Genomic DNA, 22,610 nt, shown 5'->3' on the forward strand with positions numbered 1-22,610 from the left:
ACACACACACACACACACACACACAATGGAGTATTATATGGCAATGAGAAAGAATGAAATCTGGCCATTTGTAGCAAGGTGGATGGATCTTGAGGGTGTCATGCTAAGTGAAATAAGTCAGGCGGAGAAGGACAGGTACCATATGTTTGCACTCATAGGTCTAACAGGAGAAACCTAACAGGGGACCAGGGGGAGGGGGAGAGGGAAAGAGAGTTGGGGAGAGAGAGGGATGCAAAACCTGAGAGACTATTGAATATTGAAAACTAACTGAGGGTTGAAGGGGGCGGGGGGAAAAGTGGTGATGGTGATGGAGGAGGGCACTTGTGGGGAAGAGCACTGGGTGTTGTATGGAAACCAGTTTGACAATAAACTATTTAAAAATTAAGAAAATTAAAAAAAGAAATATGAAAATACTCCAAGCATGATGAAGTTTCCCTAGGATGCCTTATCTGCATGTGTGTGAATTTGCCTTGGGAAGAATAGCTGATGTTATATGTAGGGAACAAATCACTGTAATCCTCTCCTGAAATTAGTATTGCATTATATAACTAACTTGGTTGTAAATTAAAAATAAATAAACAAATAAAATAAATAAAAGAAAAAAACCACAATAATAACTAATACACAATAGTAAGTAGCAAAGCCGGGACTGAAGGCCACCCCGCAGGCTCCAGGGTATGTGCTTCTAACCACCACAATGCACTCAGCATTTAATAAGAAGTTACTGAAATGGTTAATAAAAACCGACTTGTTCTAAATTCAACAAAATTAAGTCTGGGAAGGCATGCGATTGTGTTGATGTGAAGGTATAAATATATGCCTAGGAGTTACATCTATGGTGCATAAACACAGAATTTACTTTTTAAATAAAAACCTCCAAATAATATGACAATAATGTAAGAAGACAGTAATGCAACATCAATCACCTTTTTATCCAAAAGTAGAAAACTTACACCTAGCAAGAGAGCCAGTTGACGTATATCCTTGGATCTCTCTGTTTAGAACCAGCCAGAGGTAAATGGAGCCTGTTAACTTTGTGCAGTGTATAAAATTAAGGTGACTGATTCAATAGGCGCAGTTACCTGATTTGGGCTAGAAATGTTCTGCTTTTCCTCAGTTCCAGAGGCAGCTTTTAATTAAAGACAGGCAACTGCTTAATAAGACACATTGAGATGGAAGGAGAGCTGAAGGCCAGAAGACAAACCTCATCCAGAAAAAAAGATACACGAGAGTTTATTATTTGAAAAGTGAGGCCAAGAGTTTTGCACACTATAGTTGCCCCCAGAACTTTTCATGAAGTTTGATGAAAATTAAAAAGGGATTTCCTTTTTGTCTCAAGGAATGTGAACATCCTTCCACTGCATCCCTGATGGATTACCAAGCCTTTCCTGGAATACTTCTACTGACGGGGAACCCAGCATTTCATCAGGCAGGCTCGCTCAGCGTTGAGGGACAAGAATCTAAATCTCTTCCATGTGACTTACATTCATTAGCCTATGTGTTCGTCTGTGCGGCCTACTGTAAAAGGATAACACCACAGCCTGGCTGGCTTACAAACAACAGAAATGTACTTCTCACAATTTCAATGGCTGGGAAGGTTAAGATCAAGGGACCAGCATTTGGTGAAGGTCCCCTTCCTGGTTCATAGCTGGTGCCTTCTCACTGTGTCTTCATATGGGGGGAGAGGGCTAGGGATCTCTCTGGAACCTTTTAAAAAACTTAATTAATTTTAGAAGGAAAGAAGCACGTGTGTGTGTGTGTTTCCTCCTTTAGAAGAAGCTTCTCGCGCCAAGGTGGGAGGAGCAAAGGAAGAGAAAGAGGGAGACAGAGAATCTTAAGCAGGCCCCATGCTCAGCATACAGCCCAACTGGGAATTCAATCCCGTGACCCTGGGATCATGACCTGGGCAGAAACCAAGCGTCAGACACTCAACCAACTGAGCCACCCAGATGCCCCCCGGGAGTCTTTTTTATAAAGGCACTAATCCCATTCATGAGGAATCTACCCTCATGATCTAAGCACCTTCTGAAGGCCTCACTTTCTAATACCATCCAATAGGGCATTAAAATTTCAAAATATGAATTTTGGAGGGACACAAACATTCAGACTACAGCAATCCATATTCTGACTTCTGGAGCAGAGCAAACAGAATTACTCACTCTTCAACATTTTAATTTTACAATAGAAAATAGCATTATAAAGCTGAAAAGGTTCATGCAAAATAACAAAGTACATCCCCTTTGAAGAAAAAAAAGAAACTCAAAGTACTCACACAGGGCATACATATAATCACATATTAGGGAGCTATTAGCAAACCCCATTGACTGACATTTCCCCTGATTCTTAGGTCTTTTCATTACTTTATTATATGTTATTGTTATTTTGTTATCATATTACTTTCTCAGACCATGTATATTAAGATAATGATAATTTCTTGATTAGCTCTTATCTGGTAAAAGTTAAACAATTTTGTTAGACTTTACTAATGACCATGATATTCAAAAGAGGAAATATAGGAGGAGCTACATTTGTTTCCCAGTTAAGAATTAAGATAATCATGATCAAGAGATGTCTACCCAAACCATTATAGCACTCGGTAAAGTAATTTTTCAAATACAAAGATACTAATCACCTATGAAATAAAAAATAAAAGATAATCTTCTCTATGCCTTAGAATGGAATGGAAATGAACAGCTGTGCACCGGTGTGCAAAGCAACACATTGCTAACATTCTAGTTTCCAAATTCTCCTAGAGCATCTAAGTAATCACACACCGTAGTTTGTACCAAATGCTTTGCCACTGTAACACCTGGAAGACCATTTTTCCAGCTTAAAACATGAGGTTTTTTTTCTTTTTTGCCCTGTGGGGTCCAGCCCTTAAGACCAAGAACTCAGCCTTCTGTTATAGCAACACTTTGCTTCTTGGATCAACTTCTATATTCAGCAAGATGCGGTTTCCAACGATCCTCACATCTCGGGGGCTTAACGTGTGCAAAGGATTAGTTCTGGCTCACACTATTTGACCGCTGCGCTGTTAACAGTGCACTTGGTTTAGGCTGGTCCTGCAGGGCAGCTGAGTGACGAGGGCTCCAGCTGTCTGTGAGCTTTCAGCCGCTGCTGAGAAACGAGCTTCCTTCAGCGCTTCGCATCGACAATTAAATGCCTCTACCTAGATGTGACATGTGCCACTCTCACTCCATTTTAATTCGCCAAAGCAAGTCATGTGGTCAGAGGGGTCGGGAAAGCGCAGCCCTCTCCCGGGTCTGGAAGTATTTGTGGAGCCCTAATGTACACCAGGTTTCCCAATACCTCCTTTCACCAATTCGTCTACTAATTAATTGCAGGAGACTGTCTCCCTTATATTTTTAAGGAAAGCTAAGCCTTTGGAAAATATCATGCCAAGATGCTTCCTATCAAAAGCATAGAAATTGTGTCACTAGAGAATAAATGAAATGGGGAAATAAGAGCTAACATAAATATTACATTGCTTGATTTTAATATTTTTTAAATTTATTTTTATTAAAGTACAGCTCACATACAATGTTACATTAGTTTCAGGTGTATATTACTTGTTTTTTAATGTCTATGTTTATGTATATGTTTGCTTCAGATACAGGTGAGTGGAAATGATTTTTTAGAGCCCCTCTGGAAAATACAGCAGTGTATAGAATTAACCTAGGATTTAAATTCTTAGGTCTTGTTCTTTTTAATTACCAAAGGGGTTGGGAAAGGGATTTTGGGAAAAAAGTTCCATAAACCTTATTCCCTTTCCCATTTAGTATTTTCAAATACAACGACAATTTAGTCTCACCTCTGGCATAAAAGCCTGTGTGCTATAGCTACTCAGTCTTTGCACAGTTACAGAAAGAGACAGGAACCATTTTCCTCACTGTAGAGACATCTATCACTGGGAATCAAGGAAGAACTCAGTCCCACAGTTGCAAAGGAAATAGTGTCTGACAGACATTTGTGAGTTAAAGCCACTACGTGTAGGTAAAAGGTAAGTTTAACAGAACAAAATTGCATGTTGTACTGTTGAAACTGCTGCACATAATCACATTGCAACTTGGAAAAGCTTTCGTTTCCAAAATTTCTCCTTCAGCACAGGCTTTCCACACTAACCTCTCTTCTCTTAACTGACGCAAAACCAAGAGAAAATACCTCTTTCTGAGTGGGTAACACATAGTGTGTAAATGCCATCTTTTGTTTCCTTTGAAACCTTGCCAATGATTTCTGGATGTTATCTCCTAGCACTATAAAAAAACAAACGCCCTTTATACTTGCTAAATCCCTTTTATCCAAAAAGTATGAAGAAAACGGTTGATTTCATTGCTTCCCACATAATTTCCATATTCAACTTTTTGCATCAGATTTTCCCTTTTTAAAACCATGAAAACTGTTGACAAGATAATCTAACTGTATGGAAATAGATAAAATAGGAAAAATATTTTTAGAGTGGCATTTAAATCTTCCCCCAGTTATTTTATGTTCTCCATGACTTCAAGTACTACTTTGGAAATATGACAATTAAAAAAATGCATCTCAAATATATTATCTGATAATCACTAATTTTATAAAAAAAATGACTATAAGAGTGTGAATTTATTGAATTGAACTGAATTGTTCTCCATTTAAAAATAGTATCTGTTAGTGACTAAATTATTTTTATAACATTTAAAATATGCTTTAGTTTACCCATTGGAGCTATGATATCACATTTGTCATAAATGAACCCATTTTTATTAAAGGGATTGGTAAAACATAGACCTGAGTAATACTGTTCAAGGAAAACATACTAAGATGCTTAAGGGAAAATCCAGTATGGATTCCTCTGCTCTGAAATAGCAATTGTAATTAGGAGTAGCTAATGACAGTCAGAGGGGACTTGAGCCCCCCAAGTACGCATGGCTCACTTTTGTAAATAATGTGCATGTGACCCAAGTAACTGGCCACACTGAACAATAACCCGCAGCCAGCCTTTGAAGATGCGTTAGATAACAACATTTATGTAACCACAGTAAATTACTATTGGTTTAAGGCAGTCCATAAAATCTTTTAATATCAGTATCTATCTTATTTAAATTATGATTCTTAAAGCCTCTGTAGGGAATTCTATAGGATAGAATGACTCCCCAGAATATCACATTCTTATAAAGGACAATTACCTAAAAAGGGATTAAGGGTAATCATTTGGGAATTTGCACACTGATGTATCCTCTGTTCTCCCAGAGTTAATAACTGGGTCTCTGGAGTCAGAGACCTGTGCTTATAATAATAGTGCCTCCCTTATAGAGTTGTTAGGATTAAATGAGTAAATACATAGAATGTTAAATACTTAGCATAGTGCTTGGAGCACAACATATCCTCAAAAAACATTTTCTATAATTATTATAGTACATATTATTCAAACTACATGGGGAACTTTCACACAGGAAAAAAAAATATGAAGGTTAAATGCACCATAAAAAGAGACCACACTTGACTCATAGAGACAAGGTATGAATGAACATCTGCAAAATCATATTCATTTTTACAACACTATTTGAAATCTACTTTTGTTTACCTCTAAGAATTGGGTTCAGAATGCCATCTACGTCTACCAACATTTAATTCTAGCGTTAAAGCACAAAGATGGCCTGGAGTGTTTATTGTGCCCCATGATTTTTATAGCTTGTACATGAAAAAAAGAAATCAACCCCAGAATTAAATCCAAGAACAAATAACTTTTTCCTTTCTATCATTTCAAAAGCCAGGTGCACAGGGCGGAATTTATCAGGCACCAGCAATCATCCATCCCAACACTTTTCTGTGTTAGTGCACACCATTTCATATATTAGGTTGAATCTGCAGGGGCCACTGCGCTTCTTACTGTCTATTCTTATATCTTCTGTTTAAACTTCTTCAGATACACATCAATAGTGTTGACTCTACAAACCACAAAGCTCTGGAAGACATGGATTGTTTTTTAATGGCAATGATTGGTCTGTAAAGCTAAAGAAAACTACATAAAGATGGAATGCCAATGAGCCAGACATCATTTGTAAAGAGGTTCCCTCTCTGTACAACTTCTTCAAAGCAAAATTATATCCTGTCAAACATACTGGAAATTTAGAATTTACTGGAGACATTTTTATGGCAGATTTCATTGATGAAAATTATAGCTTGTTTTTGCTGAATCAAAAACCTACTTACCTCCGGTAAAATATGTATTACTATATTAGCAAATGTATCTCTTGCAAATGTGCATGTGCAACAATGTGTAAGCAGAAAGTAATTCATAAAATAATTAGGACAATGGTTTTAATCATCTTAATGAAGCATAGTATCCACTGGAAATGGCTCTCTACATAGAATTCTATATATCCAAAAAACTACATCCAGCTCAAGTCCTTTGTGAATGACGGAAGGCTAAAAATCAATAAATGAAACACTCTTACCAGAATAAAATGATCCTAACCTTTCCTTTCTTCCAGAAAGCTCGTGCAGATTTTCCCCAATCAGGATAGGGTTTGTCCTGAAGCATCATATCAGTGACCTGAAGCCGCAAAAGAAACTTATTTAGCACTTTCAGAAGTCTTACATTCAGGTTTAAATATATATTTATTTATACTTTATTGAGGATAAAATATCTAAGTGTTTTAACACTAGAATATATACAGAGATAAAATTAAGAAGAGATTACTTCCACAGTTCAATTTTTTTTGCAGTTCATTTGACAACATGAATGAGCAGACTGAAGGTCATCTAACATATCAAGTACTGATATTTGTTTTAAAGACATCAATCAATATTCCCTCACATAAGAAGGCATCTTTAAGATACTATTAACCTCTTCATAGAAACAAATCAGATATAATAAATAAAATACCATACTTTTGTCTGTCTAAATCAGAAACTCCAAAATCCAAATATTTCTTTGTATGTATAGATTAACTATACCACTAGTCAAATATAACTTCCCTTGTTTCTGTTTTTTTATTTCAATGATATGTGAGGAATGGGACTTGACCCAGTTCTATAGAATATTTTAATAGCCTAGCATTCTCCCAAATCCACACCATCCACCTGCAGTCCTTCATCTTCTTCCAAAAATGGTCTCCTCTCTTTCTCACCTGCAGATTCTGCCCATCTTCTGAGGCCCAGGCAGAGTCACATCAGCACCGTGAGGCCCTCACCACCCCCTCCAACTGTAGTTCTGGATCCATCCTTACAATGTCCCCTATTGCTTTCCACTTTCTATTTGACTTAATTATATACATTTGTTCTCCCTCCACTAGGCTTTAAAATCCTTAAAGGTGGGCGCCTGGATGGCTCAGTTGGTTGATCCTCCGACTTTGGCTCAGGTCAGATCTCACATTCGTGGGTTCGAGCCTCGCGTCAGGCTCTGTGCTGACGGCTAGCCCAGAGCCTGGAGCCTGCTTCCAGTTCTGTGTCTCCCTCTCTCTCTGCCCCTCCCCCTCTCACGCTCTGTCTCTCTATCAAAAATAAAATAAAATATTAAAAAAATAAAATAAAATCCTTAAAGGAGATGATTTGTCACTATATCCTTTTGAATAGGTAAGGTTCTTTTATTTAAAAATTTCATATATTTGCCTAAAGAAAAAATAGCAAAATGATTTGATATAAATGCTTGGTTTTAAAAATGCATTAACAAAATAAATCGCTCATTGGCCACATCCCACATTAATGGTTTCAGGAAACGTCCAAAGTATCATACATACACAACCTATTATAAAAGCATTTTTAAAAATCTGATGGGATGGGTAATTAATTTCCTTCTTTCTTCTAATAAAGTGAAATGTATCTGGTGTATGTGTCACACACACAAACACACACTTCCTTTTTCCAGGAAATTTACCTTCCATTCAAGAGAAGAGGATATTGTTTCATTAATTGGATTTTTTAAAAAACTTATTTATTTTGAGAGAGAGAAAGAGAACAGGAGCAGGGGAGGGGCAGAGAGAAAGGGAAAGAGAAAATTCCAAGCAGACTCTGCACTGTGCAGTGTGGAGCCAAGCGCAGGGCTTGAACCCACAAACAGCAGGATCATGACCTGAGCTGACCAACAGTCGGACACAACCCACTGAGCCACCCAGGCACCCTCATTAATTGGATTTTTATTTAATGACATTAAAATTCAAACGGCCAATTAAAAATTAAGAAAATTTATGCAGAATAGTTGAATTGAGTAAGGAAAAATTTTCATCATCCATTAAGAAATACTTCTTTCTTGCTCTTAAGGTGTTAATATTGCACTCCATGTATCTTCCAACAACGGCCTGGAATGGGTGAGATTTAACCATTTATGGTGAGAGACTATGATTCAGTGGGGACTCCTTCTGGATCAATGACCCCTTCAATAGTACTAGACTTTCTGTGGAAGGCACATCACTTCTCAAGCAAATCCATCTTACTGTGCTGTACGACATCCAAGAAATGGTCTCTGGAAACATTCACAGGCATGCCAGAACTTCACAGTCCCATTTAAAAGGCAATCGGAAAAAAAATGCAATCAGAACAAAAATAAAATAAAACAAAGCAAAACAAACCAAATAAATAAGATAAAATAAAATAAAATAAAATAAAATGCAGTCAGCACAGAGGTTAAGGAGCCCAGTCTCCAGGAAATATTCAATCTTAATACTTTATATTCCTCAACATAATTTCTTGGACTAGAACTCCCACTTTCTCTTGGGAGATGAGAACCAAAGGAAGTTCACTAACCCTCACTGAGTAACACTGCAGATTTATGCCTGCTCTAACACAGGGCTTACAATCATTTTGTGTGATGTGGCTTTGAATATTCAAATCAATAAATGCCATAAATAGTTTTAATACGAACTCTCAGTTAACTTCTTGGAATTGTTAATTACATTGATAATTGTGAATGCAATTAACATTAAAAATTCCAAAGGGAACAACATTGATTTCATTTTTTAAAGAAAATGTATGATTTTCTCATCTATTTTCTTAACAATTTAAAATTACAAGTTTTTACTTTCTTATGCTAATGTCCATGCACTGTATATTCAATCAAAGAAAATTCATGATACTTGTCAAAATGAAAAAAGGGAAGATGATAGAATAAAATTTAACCGTGAGGGCACCTGGGTGGCTTAGTCAGTTAAGGGTCCAACTCTGGATTTCAGCTCAGATCATGAGATTGAGCCCATACTGGGCTCTGTGCTGACAGCCTGTTATTCTCCCTCTCTCTCTCTCCCTCCCTCCCTCTCTCTCTCTATCACCCTCCCTCACTTGCTCTCTCTCTTTCTCAAAATAAATAAAAATAAAATAAATAAAATAAAATTTAACCATGAACCAAGTGAGTTACACTGTTGCTAAAAACTGAATAAAAGCAAATGTAGAAAATTGGAATTGTTATGTATTCTTGGGTATAATAAGAGTTTTATATCATACCTTCCCTTGAGAAAAGAATTGTTATTCTTCCAAACAACAATTTCATCCACTACTCCTTTGTAACTTTCTTGAATAGCAAGTCTTGTGTCCATTTTGATTTATTTATACAAAACCTCAAGGTTAAGTAAATAAATACTTAAATATTTCATGTTATACCAGCTTCTTAAAAGATTTAATTAATTCTGTTCAGCAATATTTACCCCGTTCCAGAAAATGTCTACATGGTAATAAATATTTCCAAGGAACAGAATGATTACGGGGTAGATTTTATTCAATTTTCAATGTTTTCTCCAGGGCACTTTCTGGGAAATACTTATTATATTTTCTACAAGAAGGCAATCAGCTGCTATATGACCAATAATTACAGCAGTATGTTTCATAAAAATGACATTGAAGGATAAAGAATTTTCTCAGGAAAATGGCAAGACAAGGCAAAAAAAAAAAAGAAAGAAAAGAAAAGACACACACACACACACACACACACACCACTTTTTTTTTCCCCCCTGATGCCAGAAAGCTGGTCTTTTTCACCCCCAGCTCCAACGCTTTATTTTAAGTCATATCATCAGATCAATGTCAGGTCACTTGCAGCTAAATTGGCAGAAGCAGAGACAGTCATTAAAGGGATGCATTCAATAAAGAAAAATCCAATTACCTTCTGCATTAGAGAGAAATCAAATTCATTTCTGGTGTTGGTCAAGGACAGTCATTGTGGGAAAAGATACAGGAAAGGCAGGACTAAAGACCAGGCACAAAGATTGCTGTGTAGCATAAATACAATGCAAAACTTGTTGATGCCTCTCCCAGAGGAAGATTATTAGAATTGAAATTGCAAGTCTTTCTTTCTAAGCCGGGAGAAATTTAACTCTTTGAGTCTTATAGTCTTTGTCTTTCTCCCTTTCCTCCCTATGAGGTCTTTGTACAAAACTCAGAACTTTATTACATTCCTTATCACATTATGCCTTATCGGGGAGTTCTTCTCAGTAAAATATAAGCTACTGTAGGGCATGGATATTGTACAACCTGAGTATGAACATGAATGTTGAGATTTCAAAGTCAGAAAGTGATTGTAAAAACAACTTATCTCTATAGGAATCTAAGTGGAAACTTTGTTCCCCTAAGTGGAAGCTGAGCCAATATGACATGGGGGTAAAAATGGCAGCAGAAAGCAGTGACAACAACAATACCTTACGTTTGATATAGAGCTTCACGGATTACAAAGCTCTTGGAGAGGCTTTTCTTAATAATTGCCATAGCAGCCTTATAAAGTCCTTATATTCTACCTTCCAACAATGGAGAAAGAGAAGTCAGGGAGATGAAATGACTCATCAGAATCCACACGGATTGCACTGTTATGTCCACCAGGTGTGGAGACAGCGTGCCTGGCTGACTTCTGAGTTTTGTCTCTTACTAGCTTTTAATTTGCAATAAAGTAATTAATGTCTCTGAGCCTCAGCTTCTTAGTCATCGTGTATGGACACACACTATAGATTAGCAGGTGTTATAAGAATTATTGATGTTTTGCTGTTATCTAAAACTTCTTCCCAATCATTTTGCTTCATGTGACTGCGTTAAATAATTGGATTTAGAGTCAGCGGGTGTGACGATCAGCTCATCTCTTCCATAAAGACAAGACTATAAGATACTGAACTACTGGAAAATAATAAAGACAGAGCATAATGTTAAAATATGTTATAGTACAAAATTGCTATAAAAAAACCAACCCTACTGCCAAAGTTTGCAATAATCCAAGGTTTCACAGAAGACTTATATAATAAAACTGAGCACTGGTTTGTATCCTGTATCATTCTCCAATTTTGCCAGTTTTCTCTTAGCCTGATTATAAGCTACTCACATGGAGGCACTACATACTGTATCTCTAGTCTTACTTGATACAGCTTTATGTTAAGCATGTGACATTAATGAACAATACTGATTAGAGATAAAAGATCATAAAATAATAATAACTGTGGCTACATAGTACCCCTCTTGAGGTAGCTATTATATAGCAGAATATTATTTCAGAGAAATAGGTGTTATTCTTTAATATATAAGCATATACATTAAGGATGTTAATGAACAAGCATATGCACATATTTTGCATGCTATTTTGCAAGTTCTTTGTTTTTAACAATATAACTTCAACATCATCACATATCAGTACATATATAGCTATTTAAATAGTTTCTTCTTAGGCATGGCTTCAATTGATAGAGCCAGAGTTAGTCTCTGGAAAATTCTTCTAAATCTTTCAGGTCATAAATGCAAGAAACCTGATAGAAGTTTTCCTAAATTTTAAGACAATCCTAAATTTTTCAAAGAATTGTAAGTTTTAAAAATGAAAGAAATCTTTCTAGGCTTCATTTGTAAGAAATAAATTTAACTTAAAATAAATAAATCATTTCTTCTTTTTTTTCTTCCATCATGCATTTACTATGTGCTTTCCACTGGAATATAAAATGTTTCAATTTGGTTCTAATTATTACCTTTATCATTAAAGTTCATTTAACATATGTATTATTTATTTAGACTTTTATTTTCTCCCTAGTATGAGCATTGACAAAGTTATTTAATTTCTGCTGCTTCTCCTTCTGCCTTCACTCCCTCCATTACCCTATTATACTTACATTATTCTACTCTATTAACTTTTTGACTCTTTGAATATCTTATGCCCCTTTTTTATTTATCATTTTAAATGGTACCTCCTTCCCTCATCTATCAAAGATGATAAAATCAGAACACTATTCTTACTTACACTATACATCATTTCTGTGTTGTTAGGGTTTGGGAGTACTCCCATATTTTAATTTATAATCAGAAACTATGCATTTTTTTTAACCCTGGTCCTACAATTAACTTGACTCAATGGTCTTTTCCAGTACTTCTGCTGGAGTTTTTCCACTACTTCCAAAGCTTGTACTTTGTTCTATAACACATTCTTCCAGAAAGGCCACGAGAACAATGTAGCCTACAAACAACTGTTTCTTTATACTTGACTAATAATTAGGCTGAATGTAAAATTATTGAATAATTGTTTGTTGTTGTTGTTGTTGTTCAGCTTGGCATCAAAGGCATGGTTTCACTTTCTTAACACTGTTGAGCGATGCCATGGAGAAATCTAAGAAAACTCAAAATGGGATTTTTTTCCCCTCATCTATACAGATGAGTTGGTTTTTATTGCTTAGATGCCCAAAGTATTCTTCTTCTATCTTGAGTATAATGCTTTTGCTACATTTATTGATTGTTGTCTGTCACTTTTCCAGGCACAACTGGCACTTTGAACCTAAGGATTCAAGTTTTTCTTTACTAAGTCTTTTGAGAACCCTTAAGTATTACTTTTCTTTTCCATTATTTTAGTTCTGTTGTTTAGTTCTATTGTTAAAGAAACAATTCTGCAGACACTGATTGTCTCTGTCTTCTATGTGTATCTTTTCTAACTTTTCATTCCACTCAGTCACGTCCCTTACCTTGGTTTTGGGTATGTCAATTAATTTCTGTGGAGAGTCCAATTTGATCCTTATTTCTCTAATTTTCTCCCTTCTGCATTTCTTTCCTGAGACTACCATCTCATTTCATCTTCTTTTGTCTGAATTCTTGCATAATTGCTTTGGAAACTTATAAAGACAATGACTTCACTAATTTTTTTTAATCCACTGGGGTTTTTTTTTAATCACAATTTTCCTCTGCTTTTGGTATTTTTCTGGTGAAGGGTTCTACACCTGCTAGTGGATTAACTTGTTATTGTCTTCCTCCATTATTCTTTTTTTTCCCTGAGATGAATTTTATTTATTTATTTTATTTTTAATAGTTTATTGTCAAATTGGTTTCCATATAACACCCAGTGTTTCTCCCCACAAGTGCCCCCACCATGACCATCACCCCCTCCCTCCCCCTCCCCCTCCCCCTTCAGTCCATGGTTCGTTTTCAGTCTGAATACTGAAAACTGAAAACGAACCTCCATTATTCTTAGAGACAAAATTCTCACGCTGGTTCCACTGGAATTGATTCCCATCTGAATGACATGAGTTTTTCCTGGCCTAGCATTCTGCAAGAAGCTCACTTTGGTAGGGGGGTGGGGGGCAGGGCCCACTCTCAATCATCACTCCCCCATCCCTATCACTCCAGACCTCTCAGGGAATGCCACCTACCTTGGAGAACTATCCAAGAGATCAGTCCTCACTATCTCCTCTTAGCACTGTCTTGAAACACAGTTGATAGTCACTACCCCTGGCAGTCCTCCAGCACAGACTGTGCTTCAGAGTTAAAGATACAACTTAGCCTTATTTAAGATAGTTACCATCTCTGATTCTTATATTCCATGTTCTTTTGGTTGGTTGCCAAAATCTTCCTACTTTCAAATGAAAATTCTATATTGCTATTTAAAGTGGTTATGAAAAGGCATATTTATGTGACATATATTTTTGGCAATTTTGAGGCCATTTCATCAAAAGTGATTACTACATCTGCAATATTCTTGTCTCTCTTTTTAAATGTTACCTATCAGATGACCTAAATAACATTCGAAATCAGCTTTTAATTAACCTTGTTTTAGACTGTCTTCTCCAAATACAACGTTGTTAAAAATAAAATAATTAAACATAATACAAGATTTTGTAGGGATGTGAACATAAGGCAGTTTCAGATTTTCTGAGAGAGGATTTTGAAGAAAAGTTTTGCTTTATATTCAGCATATGTCATAATATAAATTTTAATTAGGTTATCTGGCTACCCATAAGTATTCTAAAAGTGAAATGTGAAAAGTATTTAGTCAATGGAAGGCTAAGTATTCTATAAGAGCATTTTGTACGTAGCATCTCTTAAAGATAATAGTGATAATGTTTTTACAATTTGATAATGTCTTGCATCTCATGAAAATTACAGTACAGTAAAATATGCCATCAGTAACTGATGATTTTCATGGATGTCTATGATTACTTTTTAAACAGTTGGATAAAGGTCCTTGTATACTTATTATCATGACCAAGATATTTTGTTTTTTAGTTCCTTGTCCACTTAAGAAAGTTAATGAGACTATCAGAGACACATTACCCCATCACTGCAGTATTCTTTCCTGACTTTGTTAATATCACTTTTGTTCGAATTTCATTGAGGTATATACAGCTATATGCCAGAAAAATTACTTAGAATTTTAAGCCAGTATTATTACTAAGCATGAACAGGAAATTAATGCCAAGTTTTCAATATCAAGCAAATCTATGTTTTGGCATATGCTTTGAAATTCCCGAGGGTGGTTCATTCAGGGACAGGGTAAAAAGTTACAAAATTCTTTGAACTTGTAAAAGTGGACTTTATATTTGAGGACTTTTGCTTCCCCAAAATTATGGTTACAAATATATTCATTTACCAATAGCCAAAGCCAATATCAAAATGAGTGCATCCTGAGTGGCTTAGCTGGTTAAGTGTCCGACTCTCGATTTCAGCTCAGGTCATGATCTCACGGTTCGTGGGTTTGAGCCCCGCACTGGGTTGTGTGTTGACAGCACAGAGCTTGCTTGTTATTCTCTCTCTCTTCTCCTTCTGCCCCTCCCCTGCTTGTGCTCTCTCTCTCTCTCTTTCTCAATAAATTAACATTGTTTAAAAAATAAGTGCATCCTTACATCCACTGTCCAAGAGGATAGACTGCTTATTGTTACAAAGAACATGAGCACTGACAGAGAGTTATGAGCCACTGATCACAAACCAGTGACACAAGAAATGTCAGCACTTAAATTGAAAAGGAGGAGAAAGTGGTAAGCAAGTCTCCAGTATGTCTTTCAATTGTTCATTTTACTTCTTTGCTTCTAAGCAGATTAATAAAAAGTCTGTACCTACACGGCATATATATCCCAAATACTCCCAACATTATCATAACCACATTGAGGAGTCTGACTTCATTTTTTTCTTTTAATTTTTTTCATTGAAGCAGGGTTGACATAAAATATTATATTAGTTTCAGGTGTACGACATAGTGACCTGACAATTATATACATTACAAAATGCTCTCAACAATAGTTACCATGTGTCACTACACAAAGTTATTACAATAGTGACTATATGCCCTGTGCTTGACCTTTCATTCCCATGCCCTTTTTATAGCTAGAAGTTTGTGCTTCTTAATTTCTTCACTTATTTTGCCCATCCCCCCTCCCCTCTGGAACCCCCCTAGTTTGTTCCCTGCTTATGAAGCTCCATTTAAAAAAAATTAACTGCTTACAACTTTTAAGCCTCACTGCCCCTTCTTCCTCTTCCCCACACCTGGGAAAGCTGAGAAGGAAATCCGGGTGCTCATCACCTTGCAACAGCAGGAAGTTCAAACCATGTACAGGAACCCTCACCCTGGCTCCGCCCCTTATCCACCATAAAAACCCCAAGCCGGTCTCTTCACCTGACTCTTGGCAAGCCACCTGGCCTCTTTGAGACCCACCATGCTCTCCCTAGAAAGTTCACTATATGAGGAGTAAACCTTTTCATATCTTCTTGGTGTAAATATGCCATCTTCATTCTTAATATCTGAACAAATAAGGGATGGAAGGGCCATCTTACTTTCCAGAGCCGTCACGCAGTAACAAACCCAACGTATAATCACACATGAAGTTTCTGGTGTGTTTTTTTTAAATATCTTATTTGGGAGGCTACATTTTTCTTATGGAATCTTGGTATCTTATAATGCAAATATATTCTATTGCCAAACATCAGTGCAAAAGGCCTGCTGTAAATGAGAAATTGAGACACTCCTAAGAGGGTATGTCAAGGAAACTCCACCGGATTCCTCAAACTGCAGCTCTATGCATCAAAGTCTGATATTATATAAAAACAAAGGCTGATATTGTATAAATCCTTCATTGAAAACAGGGAGAAAGTAAAAGTTACCAATTTTAGCAGCTATATCCTGAACATAAAGTGGGATTCTATAAAATGCAAAGATGTAAAGTAGCTGAATTAAACATGCTAATATACTCACCCCCAAAGTATAAGCTCCAGGCACCTTGTCCATTTTGTTCAGTGTCCCTATGATCTAGCATTGTATATAGTAGACTGTAAGCTCTCAGTCAACATTTACTGGATGGGTGGATGAATAAAAGGATAAATGGATGAATGAATGAACAAAAGGGAATCGAGAGGAGCATGGAATACAGAAGGGACCAGTGGGGAACGCTAGGAAATATAGCGCACTCCAGTAGCTCTTTCCTTAATGCCTCTCTAGCAATTAGTTGTGATGATAGTGCTAACAGAGATGGTGATAGTAGTGGTGATCGGAGGAGGAGGAGGAGGAAGAGGAGGAAGAGGAGAACATAAATGGTAGAGTACTCCTTTTCCTCTCAATCTCATCCCTTCACTGCCTGGAAAGGTAGGAAAACACAGGGCATGTATAGTTAAGATTCTAAAAAGAGGTAGAGGTGAACTTTGTCAACTCCTAGAAAAATAAAGAAATCAAAAATAATTTCCAACAAGAGGGATATTAAGCCTAAGATGCATACTCACTCCCATTATCCTTGTGCATAATATACCTGCCTTACTGTAAATATATTTATAGATAAACTAAAGAAGGACACATATGAATCACCTATTTTAAACACTGGAAAGCAGTACATGTGCCTTATTTTCAGTGCTAATATATTGAACAGCTCTGGAGTAGGATGGCCTCTGGAGTTGGGACAGTGCCTCTGAACCCTTGCATGTTGGTACTTTTGCATCCCTTGGAGCATAGCATTATTTTCTTACCTTCCGCCTTATGTCACTCTATGTAAAAAGAAAATTGAAAGTGCATTTCTTTCACACTAGGGAAAGACTGCACTGCATAGGACAATGCATGCTGTTTGTCTCCTTTTGCTGACCCCTAACCCCCAACAGACACACCATAGCACATACACAGGCCTGCATATACAATCAGTCTTACACAACAGCACTTCCCACTGAGACAAAGAAAGACCCAAGGTCCAATCTGAAAGGATTATGCATCCTCAGTGAGGAACTTTAGCTGAGTATACAATTAAGAAAATGGAACCGATGGAGGAACGTTTTCTAAATTACCTAGATACGCCTTGAATGAATGGCTACAAGAAATATCTGAAAATCACTGGCAAACATCTACTGGTGAACATTAAACCTGGAATGTATTCTACAGCTTTTTAGAAGCACAACCAGGGTTTCATGAAGCATGAATATTAATGCACCTGCTTATTATCTCCAATGATAGCCTGTACTGCTTTTGTGATGTATTGCACCTTATTGCTGGAGCCCTACTGATTTACAATGAGTCATAGACTGTTTTATTATTAAGTAAGGAAATTGGGCATGTCTCAGAATATAGAAGCATTTAGAAAAAGATACCTGAATCACCTGAATACAGAAATATACACAGTCAAAAAGTACCTTCCCAGGCAAGGTCTGCAGAGTTCCAAATAGTGTGTAAACAAATGCAAAATAACTACGACATACCCCAGTACAATTTACTTTCTACCACATTGAATTATAATTTAGAAGAAATAGAAAGAATGAGATTACTGATTTTGCTGAGCAAAAAGCCAGCAGAAAAATATTTACACCACCTTCTGACATGCTATTCTGCATGGCCAAATTACCAAATGATAGCAGCCCAATATTACATGGCTGAGCACTTATTTTTGGTTTGTGGCTTGAAAGAATGAGGAGTTTTCAGCATGTATACCTCCTCCGTCTTGTTAACATAAAAATAAGTGATTGTTACTAGAGAAATGAATTATAAGAATATACCATAATATGATGACCTTGTGACAGTATATACGGAGAGCCAATAGGGGAATCTATAAAGGATGTTTCTAGAAATGTGATTAAAAGAACCATTATCCACCAAGGAGCCCTTGGAACACAGAACATCTCAAAAGAACAGTCAATTTCATCGTAAGGATCCCAGATTCCAGTTTTCATAATGAAATGCCTAAAACATGCCTGCCTTAGTGATAAAGTCAAGAGAGTTGGCTCAGTCTCCAGACCCAGCATCACTGCTTGTAGAATACCACTTCCCAAAATGCTGATGACTCTACCAGCTAACAAATTCAAAGCTACATAGGCCAGTGGGATGAAAACAAGTTCAACTGGGTTGCCGTTACTAATCTTAGTAAGTCCAAGAAAAGTCTGACAGTCATCGATCTGACATATCCCCTTTGTTCCACTCTCAGAATTTGAGAGATTATAAAGTAAAGCGACCACCAAGTGGCATGGCTTATAAATTCAAGCAAGTGTTATTCTATGTTCTACTCTTGCCTGAAAACAGATATAATTGTACTGTCACACACTGAATGTTTAGGGAACATAATAACAAGCTTAGAAATCTGAAAGCAATAACCTGAATGCCTATCTGTGTAATGAGAAATCCTACTTACCAGCATTTGGTGTCTAAAAATAAAACATCATTTTTTCATTTCAAATATAAGTAAAATAACGATTTTCAGGCATGCATGTGTTTTAAAAATTAAACCCAGTAAGTGTGTTTTAATCAAACTTTTCTTTGTTTTTGTTACTATACCAGATGTAGCTACATATTCAAGATGTTTCTGTTAAAATTAATAAAAATGTTATATATATCAAAGAGTACAGAATGTACATGTAGAGAATAATGAATAAAAACAAACTGTGGTCTTAAATGTTCATTTTGAGAGAGTGCATGCGAGTTGGGGGAGGGCTAGAGAGAGAGGGAGAGAGAGGACCCCAGGTAGACCCTGCACTGTCAGCACAGAGCCTGATGAGGGACTCCATCTCACAAACAGTGAGATCATGACCTGAGCTGAAAGCAAGAGTTGAACGCTTAACAGGCTGAGCCATCCAAGGGCCCCCAAAATAAAAATATAGAGAATGTTCCCACCACCTATCTTGGAAAAAAAGTAGAACAAAAGCAAAGGCTTAATATATAGGATGCTTTTTGCACATTACTTTCATGAGCTTTATCTAGAGTGAAACATATAATTATATCTTTGATCTCCACTGCATCTCTATTGATAGTTTCTTTTTCATTTTTCTTATGATTGTCATTTTTATCTTTTAATCTTGATTGATCTTATAAAGTTTTGTCAGTTTTTTAGGCTTTCCAAATTTTTTAAATATTTTAATCCTCTCTAATAACAACTTTATTTTTATTATATTAATGTCTGCTATCTTTATTTTCTTCCTTCTACCTTTTGACTGATTCTCCTGGGATTTTTCTCCCCCTAAGTTCTTAATGCTGAAGGCTTACTTCATTCATTTTCACTATTTCTTCTTCTTTTATGTTTATTTTGAGAGAGAGAGAGCACGAGGCAGGAAGGGGCAGAGAGAGAGGGAGAGAGAAAATTCCAAGCAGGCTCCCCACTGTCAGTGCAGAGCCTGATGTGGGGACAAACCCACAAACCCTGAGATCACATCCTGAGCCAAAATCAAGAGTCTGACACTCAACTGACTGAGCCACCCAGATGCCCTTTCCTTCTTTCTTTAACATAAACATTATGAGGGTGGATTTATCAAATATCGAATTCTGTCAATTCACTCTTTATATATTTTGAAGGTTAATTATAGGGTATATATAAGTTTAAAGTTGTTATACACCTTCCTGATGAACGGATCTTCTCATCATAATGTATTAATTCTCTTTAACCCCCAAAGTGCTTTGCTCCCCACCCAAAAATACTGATTTTGCTTCATAACAATGTAACTACATCGATTTTGTTTTGGATTGTGTTTCCCTGGTGTATGTTTTCCATTCTGTTACTTTTAAAATTTCTCTCCTGTTTTGGGCATGACTCCTGAAAACAGCATGTGGCAGGCAGAATTCAGAGAATAATCCTCAATGTTTCTTGCCCTTCTGTGATTCTCTTCCTTTTAGATCTGGGTGGAACCAGCAACTATGATAAGCTGTACTCCCATGATTAGATTTTATGGCAAAACATAATATTATTGGGTAGCTCAGATTTAATTATGTGGTTAATTTAATATGCTGTTTAACAGGAGAAATCGGATATATTTGAAGTTTGAGGAAAATTCATTGCAAGGGGTGGTCTCCTTTGCTGAGATGGAAGGGGCCATTTCGGAGGATTAAGAGTGGCCTGGCCAAGGGACTAGGGATCTTGGCCCTACAAACAAAAGGAACTGAATTCTGCCAACAAGCTGAATGAGCTCAAAATGTGCAGGTCTCCACCCCCTCCACATAAGCAGCAGTAAAGGCCAATACCTTGATTTCAGACTTATGAGATCCTTATTTAAAAAAATGCTTCCTTATATATTTTGAGAGGGGTGAGGGGCAGAGAAAGAGGAGAGAGAGAGAATCCTAGGCAGACTCCATGCTGTCAGTGCACAGCCCAACGCAGGGCTCAATTCCATGAACTGCGAGGTCATGACTTGGGCCACATCAATCGACTGAGCCTCCCAGTGCCCCATCAGACTTAGGAGAGCCTAAGCAGGGAACCCAGTGTGGCCCACACAGACTTCTGACTTCAGAACAGTGAGCTAAAGAGTGGGTCTTGTTTTAAGCTAAGTTTGGAGTAACTTGTTACAAAGGAAAAGAAAATTAATACAAAGCATGGAGACGGAATTGCTTTAAAGCTAATCTGTCCATCTGTGTACTCTGACAGGAAGGTTACAGTAATTGTGCTTACAAAAATAATTTATTTCTCCCACTTCATTTTCTATCTTCTCTTGCTGAAACTTTACTTTTTCCTTTCAATTTTGCCTTTTTTCATATTGATTTTTTATTTGAGCTTCAGTCCTCTCTTTATTGCTTTGGATGCTAAAATCTTCATTTCTATTCACTAGGAAGCTGCCTTGGGAATTTTTCTCTGCATACATAAGTTAGTAAAATCTACTTAATTAATACCACCACTCTACTCCCAACAGTTCAAAGAATTCAGAGTGACTGAACTCTGATCAACCCTTCCCAACTTATATGCACATTTTCCCAGAATTTTAGTTCCATTTGGCTTTTATTAACACTTGCTTATTTTTAACAAGTAAGTCATGAAGGTTAGTTTCATATAGTTAATTTTTGCTTATATTTAAAAATATAGAACTATTTTTGTTCACAAATCTCTCCTGGAATCTCAGATTGCCTTTATATGATCATTTTATGTATTTATTTTTTATAATGTTACTTTGAGAAGTTTCCTCCGTGAGGGTCTATTAGGGATAGCGCTTCTTTTACTTTTTGGAATTACACTATTTGGCTCTAGTTATTGCAAAAGAGTTTTTATGAGGTTTATTATTTACGATAATTTTCTTTTAGAGCATGGAAGGTATTATTCTCCTGGACTCCATTGTTACTGATTTGTTGTTCTGCTCTTGTTAAGCTTTAAATTTATTTTTCCTTTGATGATATGTAGATTTACCCTCATTTGTCAAGGTATGACTTCTTTTTTCCTGTTCTGAACATATTATCCATTTGGAAGATGAAGATTCATGCATTTCAATGGTTAAGGAAAATTCTAAGCCTTTTTGTTTTTCTTCAAATATTGCTTCTCTCCCATCCTATTTTCACCTTCTGTAGCTTTGATGAGATCCACTGTAAAACTTCTAGCTTCTTACCTTCTTCTTAGCTTCTATTTCTTGTACAAGATTCTAGAAAAATGTACTTTTTCATATTATGAAAATTTTTTTCATTATTTCCATTTTTCAGATTTATTTTAGACCTTACTAATTCTCTTTGTCTAATATGTTCTTCAACCCAACAACTAATTTCTGCATTATATAGTTTTATTTCTAAAAGTTTCTTGGGGGATCATTTTCAAGTGACCCGTTCTTTCATTCCTTACTTACATTTTCAATTCCCTCTTTATTTACTAGAATATATTATTTGAAAATACTATTTGTTCTTCCGTATGGATAATTTTAAGAACTGAAATCTATGTAGACCTAATTCTGTCAGTTGTATTTACTGCCGTTACTCATGATACTTGTTTCTTGTGTGTGTTGTAACTTTTCATTATGCAGCTATGTTTACTGGCATGCTCTAAGGACTGAGTTGTTAATGTGTTCCTCCTGGGAGAACCAATGCTTGGTTCTCTAAAGGGACCTAAAGAAACTCCAACCTGGGATCACTTTAAAATAAATTATTGGTGTGGGGTTTTTAAAAATCTACAGGTAGTGAGAATTTGGGCCATCTACCCACTTGAGGCAAACCTGATGGTTAGAGTTCTCAGAGGGGACTTCATTTTCTCTTCTTTCCAGGACCTAGTTCAAGAAAGCCAAGTTTC

At 36.4% G+C, this 22,610-nt stretch overlaps 1 protein-coding gene across 1 annotated transcript in view; it reads right to left on the reverse strand.

Annotated features, from left to right (window-relative positions):
* The window catches only part of TMEM117 (transmembrane protein 117), a 437,355-nt gene that overhangs the window by 151,021 nt on the left and 263,724 nt on the right, over nucleotides 1–22,610 (reverse strand). Inside the window, exon 4 of the mRNA XM_029955779.1 lies at nucleotides 6,438–6,535. Within this exon, the coding sequence (XP_029811639.1) occupies nucleotides 6,438–6,535 (98 nt within the window). The remainder of the gene's footprint in view (nucleotides 1–6,437; nucleotides 6,536–22,610) is intronic.

The sequence above is a fragment of the Suricata suricatta genome, chromosome 10 (assembly GCF_006229205.1).
Source record: "Suricata suricatta isolate VVHF042 chromosome 10, meerkat_22Aug2017_6uvM2_HiC, whole genome shotgun sequence".
NCBI lineage: Eukaryota > Metazoa > Chordata > Mammalia > Carnivora > Herpestidae > Suricata > Suricata suricatta.